An 11,196-nucleotide genomic window follows, 5' to 3' on the forward strand; every position below is an offset into this window, starting at 1 on the left:
CTTCTTCTAGGAGGACAGAGAAGACTTTGAAGCCTTTAGGGTGGTGGGGTTGAGGGATGATAGATTTATATATGAAAACCAGCCTGGCTGCAATGTGGAGAATGGACTGGATGGGACCTGAGTGGATATAGGGGGAAGGTGATCCCATTGGCTTCCTTCCTGCCATCCCAATAGCCATGATCCCCAGGCCAGACTCAGGCTATCTCTTGTCTTCCAGCAGAAGACACCTCTGCTGTTGTCCTCTTACAATGAACCTTCAGTGTGGCTGTCGGACTTACCTCTCAACTTCTCTCACAGAAAAGAAAATCAGTGATTCTTCATTATGCTCAAAATAAAGTCCGAACTCCTTAGCTAGCCCACAAGTTCCTTCAAACCGGGCCCTTGTCTCCCTCAGTGTTACATCCAACCACTTGTCCTCAAGTATCCTATGCCTTAGCCCTTAAAAAGGGGATTCGTGAGCTGGATAGCAGTTTGAGGGGAAGGCCCAGAGAAGTAGAAGTATGAGAGCCAAAGCTGAGGCTGAGCCCGAGGTCCAGGGTGTTGATCCAGCTGAGATCACAGGAAACTGGCCCCAGTGGGGTTTTCAGGTAGTTGGCTGTAGGAGAATCAAAGACCAACATTTGGGAAGCACTCGAGGACAGGGCATCTGGAGGTGTGGATGCAAGACCGGATGTGTAGTTGTTCAGAGGTGACTGAGGACAGGATCCTGAGCACTGAGAGATGAGAGCTTAAAAGCAGGACCCTAGCCACCAGAGAAATGAGGTTCCAGAATAGCTGGGACACCAGCTAGTAAAAAATGGGCAGGACTCATAGACTCGGGGCTCAGAAGCTCAAGGTCAAAGGCTGACTTGACAATAAGTTGGTAAGGAGAACCATGGGAAAGCTCTTTCTATTCTACATAGAAAGAGCCCAGGAGCCAGAACAAATCCTGGAGTGTAAGGGTAAGGCTAAGCAAGCATCAAGTCAAGGCTAGAGCTGGAAGGGCAGGGAGAAGGGAGCAGGCAGCTCCTTCCACGGCCCACACCACGATCTTCACAGCCACAGCTAGCCCTCAGGGCAAGTACAAGTCAAGGGCACTAAAGGTTAGCCCCATGGACCCCAAAGAGCTATGATTGCTCCGTGAACCTATCCAACTCCAAGCTGAATGAAATCTCCACATTGATGTGGTTCTGAGAGTCACTTTGTAACTTTAAGGAGGGTCTCTGGAGACCATGACTGTGTACAGTTCACATGGTAACCAGAAGACTATGACATACTTAGAGGGTGGTGAGGTCATAGAACACAAGCTTTAAAGTAAGTGAATCATGTGTGCCTCATTTATTTTTAAAGGAAACTTCTGAGAAGAGCTTAGGACAATTTTTTCCCCCCGAGTGCCATTTCCCAAAGGTACTCACAAAACAATAAGGTGTGACTGTAATGGCTGCACTGAGTTGTCTTTTGGATAGTGTTAGAAGGGACATAAAGAAGGTGGACAGAGAACTAAGGCAATTGAGATGCATCGACGAGCTGAGCACACGATGCCTGTGCGACTTGTACATGCACCCGTACTGCTGCTGTGACCTGCACCCCTATCCGTACTGCCTGTGCTATTCAAAGCGATCACGCAGCTGCGGCCTGTGTGACCTGTATCCGTGTTGCCTGTGCGATGTCAAGCTGTACTGTCTTCGACCATCTCTCAGAAGTTTGGAGAGGAAAGCCATTAGAGCCATAGAGGACGAAAAGAGAGAGCTTGCCAAGTAAAAAACTTTTTTAGATTTTTATAGTTGGTCTATTAGCCTTATCAGTGGGAATAAGGGGGAAAATGTGACAATCAATACTTGAACAAAGATAAAAAGGGTTCAGGATAATGACTCTGGTGACTTAGCAAAGATTTAAGAAAAGAAGAGTAAATGGGTCCATGATGGGAATTGTAAGATCCTCAAAAGACAATGTAACGACGTCGATTGGCAGGGTTGTTGTTGGTTTATAGCAGGAGTGCCAACATGATAAATAATGTGGCTTTAATGAGGGTAAGAAACAGGGGGTATCATTAAATAGCTATTGGAAGCAGCCAACTAAACATTTTTTCTAGTTATGAGTAAAGCGATTTGAGTATATTTGGACTTACAGAAATGACTACAGGAGAAGTAATAATAATTGATCAAATCCTTAATGTTTGCCAGAGGCTTCAAGAGCAGGGGAGCAAATTGAACAATAGAGGCATTTCCTCGCCTCTGTAGGAAAACCTATCTCCCATTCCCCAACTCCAGACAAAGACTGAAAATTCATCTGGAGTTGGGTCTATTATGTCGGCCTCCCGCTCCCACGCCTGTAAATGTTGTGCAAATAAATTATGGAACTGAGAGTTGCAGCCTTCAGAATAATGTTGAAAAGGTTTTAATAGAATTGGGTAATTTTAAAAGCCGGTTTTAAAAGTCTTGATTTGCTTACATTTTACTTTTTGGTCTAGGGAAGGCTTTTCTTTTCTAACTTTGTACACATGCCATTTAATCTGTTAATACTGATGAAAAACATGATTGAAAGCACTGACCCTGGTTAAACAAATTCTGGGACATTCATACAATGGAGTGATATGCAGACGTAAAAAGGATTGATGAAGCACCTTATGTATTGACATACTAAGCGAAAAAAGCAAGGTGCAGAAAAACTATTTATGTGCTATTTTTTAAAAGATAGGCACAAACAGATTTTTTTTAATTAAAATATATTTGACATATTGTGTAAATTTAAGGTGTACATGTTAATTTGATACAATGATATATCGTAATATGATTGCCATTTTAGGATAATTAGCGCCTCCATCATGTTAAGTAATTATCAGTCCTTTTTAGTGGTTGGAATAATTAAGTTCTAGTCTCTGAGCAAGTCTGATGATTATAACACAATATTGTTGTCTATATTCACTATACTGTGCACTAGCTCTCTAGGACTCACTTACTACTTGGTGTAAGTTTGTGCGCTTAAATAATGTCTGTCCTGTCCTGATGATAGATTGATTAGAGAGAGACAGATAGGCAGACAGATAGAGGATGGGTGGAGAGGGAGAAAGGGACCATGGACAACAGTGGCAGTGATCTTCCCTGGAAAGGGCAATAAAGCAATTATTGTCCAGGTCATCAGTCACCAAAGCTCACAGGAATGGACCTCCCTCAATGGTATGGGATGGGGCTATTGCTTATAAACTCATCTATACTCAATTCGAACCAAATTTCATTTTTACTCAGAGTACCAACTTACATCAATCGTGCGCCCTGTGAGTCAGGGATTCTTTTTTAATCTTTGGTCTAAATGAAGGGGTCCTGGGGAGCAGGTCTGTGTCCATGCTCCATGGCCTTTGACTACTTGACTACCCTTGATCCAAGTCCTTTCAGCCTGTGTCCCCTGGCTGTCCCTACTCTCCAGACTCTCCAGGTGAGAATATGTCTCTGTTCTTTACCATCTGGGGGCCCTCCGCCTCTTCAAGGATCCCTGATTTCCTAGTATGCAGGAGACACAACTTCAAGCTTAGTTCTCAACAGTGTTGTTTATACTCGAGGTAACGTTTTCTACCTGACAGTGTCTGGATTTTTGCTAATTTTTTTTTCTGTGCCTGCAGCAGTATATGAAGCTGGGAACATCTCTATGTTAATCCCCGGATCTCTGAACTGATAACTCCGAGTCCATTTTGGAAATGGCCTCAGGCTTGCCCTCTTGCATCTCCTCCCGGGCACTTTTCTTCCCATTCATACCACCTTGTGAAACCCCCCTAGGTTTATTTCTGACAGCTTGACATTTCACTATCCAGAAGGGCTTAGTGTCTCCTGCAAACCTAAATGTTCAATTTTCCTGATTATGGATGAAAATGTTAAACTCTGATCCAGCCCCGACCCCAGAGGACTCCCACTGTTAATATTTTTTCTTCCAGTGAAATGCCTCTCTTTTCTTAGCTCTCAGCTAGCTCCCAATCCATGACCAAATAGATCCAGAAATGCCATGTTGATTCAATTTTTTAAACAATCTTTGGTGTGAAAACTTGCCTGAGGCTTTTTGAGTTTAGAAATCATATTCACATGACATTTTACCCCCTTAAAGGAGGCTAGCAGTTAGGTACAACATATCCTTTCAGATGCCAGGCCGTGTCATCCAGAAGGTTCTTTGCCCAACAGGAAAGTAAGATTCCCTGGTCTGTGGTTGCCATGGCCTCAGTGGAATTGTTTTCTGTGTGAGAGTCAATCTGCTCTGACAATTCACTTGCCCCCATAAGTTTCTCGAGCATTCCCGAGTACATGTTATTTGATTGATGTGTATGTGGGTGCGCATGTGTGAGTGTGTCGTATTTTTTTAGACTGGGTATAGAAGGTCCAATCCACTTCTATTGTTTACTGAGCAGATGCTTCAAAAGACACCTTGGCAGTATCTTCCTTAGGACTCAAGTAAGTACTTTTGATTCTTTAGCTTCTTTCATATTTTCTTTTCCTCCTCAAATTACCTTTTACACCCCAAACACTAGCAGTTTCCCTGCCTCTTCCTTCCTCTTCTGGATTGAGAGGGAGTGAGGTAAAGGAATTTGGTTTCCTTCCTAAGCAGCCACGCAGCAGCCTGCCGTAAGTGTGCGCCTGATTCACCAGAACTCTTCTCGGGCTTCCTGACCTCTGTCCTAAAGTGGCGGCAACAAACAAAAGCCAGCCTCTCCTCCATCCGGCCTTTTGGAGTTTGTTACCTAGTTAATGGATGCCCTGTTGCAGCTCTGGCATCTGGCACTAGGCCTTGTGGGCAAAGGAACCTCGGTTTGCAGCCGCATGGTAGGGGTGCATTGGCCTCAACCCTGCGCCCTTTACGGGTACCTGGAAACTAATCCTGAGACCGCGCTAACCTCCACTCACCCCAGTGTCTGTGGTTTGCCAGAAGCTCAATGAGAAATTCCCTTGAAAACCCCCACATGAGGGGCACCATCTTCTGAAAACTTCGAAAATTTGCCTTCTCATTTGTTTTCTTGTTTACCCTTTCACACTCTGAGTGAGAGGTTTCCACTGAATCACTCACTCCGTGAGGCGAGGTGGATGACTGTCAGCCCTCAGGGTGTGTTCTTTGCCAGTTAGCAGTGCCCCTCGAGGTCTGAGCCCTCAGGGAAATCTTTCCTCCCGGCCATTCGCTGACCCACGGGTCAGGGCATACTAAGTGTGGGAAGCCCGCAGAGAGGAACCCTGGGGCTTTATGGCTGGGGAAAGGTGGGCTTTCCCACTGAGAGGAGAGCCCCCCTCTTTCCCTCTGTGTCCCTGCAGAGGTGGAAGCCAGCTGGGCCTGCCTGGTCCTCTCTCATCATGATCTCTTCGTACCATAGGTCTTTGAGCCCAGTCACCCCACAGCTGCAGGGGGAGAGGTTGCTGCCCATCTAAGCCAAATGCATGTCTACTATTTGGGTTGACCTTGTTGTTTAATGATACAGGACTTCTGGCTTGGTGACTGAAAGCCTCAAGTTTCGGGGAAGTCTGTGTAAGGAGGAGCCTGGTACAGTGATAAACAGACTTACGCTCTATTGAGTGAAAATTCTGTGCCTAGCACTTCATCTTCATTTAATCTTTGTAACGTCTTGTCCGTCTTAGAGATGATGACACAGATTCAGCGGCAACGTTCTTGATCACTAGGAGGTGGGAGAGCAGGGGCTTGAAGCCAAGTTTCCCTGAGTCTGCAATCCATGCACTTAGCTGTCTGGACTGTGGTTCTTAAAGGGTGGTCTCTGGACCACCAGCAGCAGCAGCATCACTTGGAACTTGTTAGAAATGCAGATTCCTTCTTTTGGGGGGTGGTGGTGAGGAAGATTAGCCCTGAGCTAACATCCGTACCAATCTTTCTCTATTTGGTTTGTGAGACACCACCATAGCCTGGCTTGACCAGCAGTATGTAGGTCTGTGCCAGGGATCCGAATCCACGAATCCCGGGCTGCCGAAGTGGAGCGTGAGAACTTAACCACTGTGCCATGGGGCCAGCCCCTAGACACGCAGATTCTTGGCTCCTCCCCGGACCTGCTGAGTCAGACACTCTGGGGCTGAAGCCAGCTGAGCCACCTGTGTTTTAACAACCCCTGCAGGTGACCCAGATGTACCTGTATTGTGCTCCTGTTGAGTCACACTGCTCTTCAGTATCACCCAAAATTCTGGAGAGGAGACACAAGGCAGAAAAAGAAGGAAAGGGAGAAGAAAGAAGAGAAAGGGAAAGATGTGTTGGAAAGGCGGAATCGCGTTCAGTGGGTCTTCAGAAGGGGTCTAAATCGAGAGAAAAAGCAAAGTCCTTGGAACACGGCTAGAGGAGGACCTGCCCCCCTTTGCTCCTGGATAGAGATAGGCCTTTTTGACGTCTTCATTACTTTATTCATCAGCAGGCTGAATGTGATTTACGTCTTGTGAAGATGCTGACTGGATTGCTCATCACTGCTGTGGGCAGTGGGTTTCACCTTCAGGAGCTTGGTTGTACAAACAGGTGAAATTTGGCTTCAGCAGGAAGAGGCGGCAGCTGAGAGTGGCCGACACAGACACCAGCTGCCCACTCGCTTTTCCCCAGCTTTCCTAAGAGGCTTCTGCCACAGACCAAAGGGGCTGATTTCCCTGCATTTACTGTGGCAAAGCTCCACTCTCAAGATAACAAGTATAGGAGGCAATCTCCCTTTGCCCAGAACCCCACAGAACCGTGGAAAACCCCATGTGGGGTGATGGGTACATTGTCAGGCAGGAGTCAAGTTGCAAGTTCAGAGTTGAGTCTGATGAGTAAAATGCGGCTTCTGTAATTTCTCCTAAACCCACACATCCCCACTGATAAACCCTGACCTAGGGGCAAAAGGAAGAAGAAAGCTGACCTGGCCAAGAGTTTTTAGGCAATTTCCTGAAGATCCACATTGGTGAGAGCCCTGTGCAGCTGCTGCAGGGGCAGAGGGGCCAGAGCGACAGGAATAGAGGAAGGGGGGATCTAAGCGGCAAAATACATGAAATTGTCTCCCGAGACTCAGGTTGCTAAGAGGAGATGGACCTGGGAGCCAGCTTTGGCTTATAGATCTGGCTCCCAGACCCATCTCCGGTGGAGGGCAGGAGGGCTTTGCTGGACTCAGCGTGGCGGTAGCCGGAGGGCCCTTCTTTGTGAGGCTCAGTCCTGTCCTCACGGCAGGATTTGATAGTCTCATCTTCTACTGGAAGGTCGGAGCTGAACAGGACTCTGACTCTCAGCACGCACCATGGGAGGTTCTTACGAGACCCAGGGGGCACCTGTTCTGCTCTGCGCTTCACTCTTAGCCTTGGCTGTTGGGACTTTGAGCCAGTGGTCCATCCAGAGAGGGCATGGGGCATCTTTGTGAGCTATTCTCTGACCATCCAGGGAGATAGAGTGCTTTTTCTTCTGTGTTTCTCACAGAGATGAAGATTTTAAAGAAGGTCCAGTTCTCTTCCTTTCTCCTTAGTATGGCCTACGGGTACCTTGGCACTCCCAGGGCATGAAAGACGCCTGTGTCTCACGCCACCCCCACGTTCCTTGGGGCCAGGGGTGGAAATGGAGCTGAGGGATAGTCACAGTCCTCTGGGTGCCTTGCATATATTTTCTGTTGGCCTCAGCATCTCCTAGGACCACATTTATTTGATCGTTTTGAAATTAGCCGCTAAGTCTTGGATTGTAAGCTGCAGTACAAGGGCTCATGCTGTTGTTAAACCAATTGTGTTAGGACTTATCAAGTGAAAATGAAGTCAAAGCAGTAGGTATAGCATGATTTCATAAGAACATGCTCAAAACTCTCTATATGGATATAGAAATACACATGGAAGAAAGTCGAACGCCGAAACGTTAAATAAGATTATGGATATTTTAAAAGTTTTCCATCTTTTTGCTTATCTGTATTTTCTAAGTTTTCTACAATGAACTTATGTAACAAAAAGAAGTTAATGTATAAACAAAATTCAGCATAAAAAGTAAAAATTAAAAATGTATCTCAAACCAGTCAATCAATCATAGAGTCCAGACTCCTCAAACTGAAAGAGGTTCCAGAAATCACACATTCCAAGAACTCCCTTTGGAGGCCAAGAGATGCAAGAAGATTTGCCAGGAGGGTCTCTTAGAACACAAAAGAGGACTTTTGGTTTTTTTCCCTAATACTAAGGGATAAAAAGACGACCATGTCAGAGCATTAGGTCGCTTTTGGAAGGACCAGGTGATTAGAAGGAAAAGGGACCCTGAGCAGGGCCAGAGCAGTAGGGCCAGCGCCGGGAGGCCGTGACCACGAGTCGGGGGTTTTCATCACACGGGCTCTGTCAAACTGATGGTTAAAATCATAGCCTTGGCCTTAAACAGGCCTGAATCTGAATCTAGGCTCTGCCATTCATGACATTTACTGTGTCCCCATCTGTAAGAAGGAGATAATTACATCTGCATTACAGGGTTATTGTAAAGATTAAATGAAACAATGCCTTTAACAGCTTAGCACTTTCCATGGCAACTGTAAAAAAAAAAGAGAGAACCCTAACTCCTAAGCACGTGCCAAGCACTATCATATATATTTTTCATTCATTAACTAACGTAAGCCTCACAACAACCCTAAAAGTAGGTCACTATTGTCCCAATTTTACAGATGAGGAAATGAGGCACAGAGAGGTTAAGTAACTTGTCCACATGGCAGAGCCAAGATTTGAACCTAAACACTCTGGCTTCAGAGTCTGTGCTCTCAGGCACTTTGCTTTACTACCTCTGATGTATCATAAGCGATCAGTTAGTGTGAGCTGCTGTTATTATTGTTTTATTATTAAGGATTCACACAGCAGGACTGCTAAGCAGCAACAAGGCAGCTCTGTGGGCACTGTGGAGGTCTGTGTTTGCTGCTCCAGGGGCCACAGGCACCTGTCGGGGGTGGAGGGGTGGGAAGAGGACAGCCCCGGTTTGCAGTATTTACCAGTTGCCATGGTGTAAACATCCCCACCTTGACGATCTCAAGCTACCGACATGAGGTCGCAGGGTGAGGGGGTGGGGAGAGATGTGCACAACCAGTCCTTACGAGCTGGTAGGACCCGGATCCAGCACACAGCCCCTCCAAGCTGACTCTTCCCGCTGGTGCCAGCCATGCAGAGTCCAGAGCAGCCTCCCGGCAGCAGGACGATGTCTCAGGCCCTGGTGGGCAGAGCCGGGCTGGGGCACTTCTGCCTTGTGTTTGTTGACAGAGCTTTCAGGCTGAGTCTGTGTGATGGTCCAGTAGTGGCACCAGTCCCTTGGACCAGCGGGGCTGGGTTCTGATGCTGACAGACGTCTTTCAAACACGGATTTTAAATGGTATCTTATTAGCTGGATCACCTTTAAAAAAGAAACAAACCTGAGAGTCTACATATGCTAGTAGTAATAATAACGATCATGATAATAATTAAGCAGGATTTGTAATGTGCCCAGCACAGTGTTGAGCCAAATCCATAATCTCATCTAATCCTCCCACAGCCCTATGATGTGGGTGCTGTTATTATCTCCATTTTACAGATAAGGAAACTGAGGCACAGAGAGGTTAAGGAAACCGCCCCAAGCTCCACAACTACTAAAAGGAAGATCTGGGACTTAAATACGAGAGAGAGATCTGGAAGGCCAAGCACCCATCTGTTGTTAACAGAGGTTTTCCTGTGGGAGAGTGTGATGTACACAGGAGGATTCTCAGTTTTTACTTGATACACTTCTGTGAAGTTTGACTTTTCACAAGGACGAGAGTTTACTCTTGCTAGTTAAGAAATAGAGTTCAGAATATTGCTTCTTAAGCTGTGTCTGAGTTCCGAGGTCTGAGCTTCTTCTTCCCATCTTTCCTTTTTCTAAATCCCAGACTGAGAAGAACAACGAATAGAATTCTGGCCTCCTCTTGCTGTAGCAGTAACATTTTAGGATCGGTGAACGTCTGCGGCTTTGAACCTGATCAAGTCAAAGTTCGGGTGAAGGATGGAAAGGTATGTGTGTCAGCCGAGCGGGAGAACAGGTACGACTGCCTTGGCTCGAAGAAGTACAGCTACATGAACATCTGCAAGGAGTTCAGCTTGCCCCCGTGCGTGGACGAGAAGGACGTAACGTACTCCTACGGGCTCGGCAGTTGCGTCAAGATCGAGTCTCCATGCTACCCTTGCATCTCTCCCTGCAGCCCCTGCAACCCGTGCAACCCCTGCAACCCCTGCAGCCCCTGTAGCCCCTGCAGCCCATGTGACCCTTGCAACCCCTGCAACCCTTGCTATCCCTGTGGGAGCCGATTTTCCTGTAGGAAGATGATTTTGTAGAGTGTAGGAACTCATAACTTAGCAGAAGTCCGTACTCCAGCCAGGCAGCTCTTCCAGTGTTTCTCTTCCCCTTCCCGTGACCTGTGTTATTCAGGTACATAAGCAACCGAATACATAACTGCAATCCACTGGTGTTGTGTGAAGTCTCTGAGTTGAACCCACTGCAGGAGCCCTGCCCAGTCAGTGGGCATCGGAAGAATTAATGGATGGGAACAGAAGATGAGATGCTGAGATCTGCTGTCCTTGTGGCCCCCTCCATACTCAACTATTGCCTAATTCCAGGGAAAGATACTTTTTTTTGGTGGGCATTCCCAGACACTGTTTTTCTAAACGATCCAGCCCAGAAACCAAACTGCCAAAGCAGAAACACACTAGTCAGGGTTGAAGGCAATGCAAAGCTACTGCAGTGGGGAGCGCTGGACAGAGTGACTCCTCGAGCACAATGTGGTTGGGATTTTTACTGGGGCAATGGTCAGAGTACAAAAGGAGGAGGGGGCATGGTCATTGACCCAGGGTGGGGTGGCCGTACAGCTTGTGTTTCTCTACATTCCTCTGATTTGGAGGAATGGCCAGCACTGGTTCCAGGTAGTTCGCAACCTCCTCAGGATTTATTTCAACCGTCTGCTTTTTTCTCAATTTCTGAAACTCCTTTAGGCACAGAAGTTCATTTCAAAGTTCATAAGTGGAAAAGCACAGCTTTCACAAAATGATAGCATAGTTCACCTGAACGTGAATCCTCATGGACATACCCAAGAGCCGTTCATGACTGCCAAACAGAAATAGGTTTAAACGAAGAAGGAGGTGATGGGCAGGGATCAGAACGAGGAGACTGGCTGGTTTCAGACCTGACTCTTGCCAGGAACATAAAACCCTCACATTTGCACACTACGTCTTTCATCAGTCTCAACTGCATCTGGGTTAAAGCAGTGGTTGTCAGCCTTGGCTGCACATG

At 46.7% G+C, this 11,196-nt stretch overlaps 1 protein-coding gene across 1 annotated transcript; it reads left to right on the top strand.

Moving 5' to 3' along the window:
* The first annotated feature begins 1,249 nt into the window (after nt 1-1,249).
* ODF1 (outer dense fiber of sperm tails 1) lies at nt 1,250-10,372 on the top strand. The gene is made up of 2 exons (XM_008540997.2): nt 1,250-1,736; nt 9,803-10,372. Exons 1-2 carry the CDS (start codon nt 1,417-1,419, stop codon nt 10,242-10,244), a joined length of 762 nt encoding a protein of 253 aa, XP_008539219.1. The 5' UTR covers nt 1,250-1,416; the 3' UTR covers nt 10,245-10,372.
* The last annotated feature ends 824 nt before the right edge of the window (nt 10,373-11,196 follow it).

This window comes from Equus przewalskii, chromosome 8 (assembly GCF_037783145.1).
Source record: "Equus przewalskii isolate Varuska chromosome 8, EquPr2, whole genome shotgun sequence".
Taxonomy (NCBI): domain Eukaryota; kingdom Metazoa; phylum Chordata; class Mammalia; order Perissodactyla; family Equidae; genus Equus; species Equus przewalskii.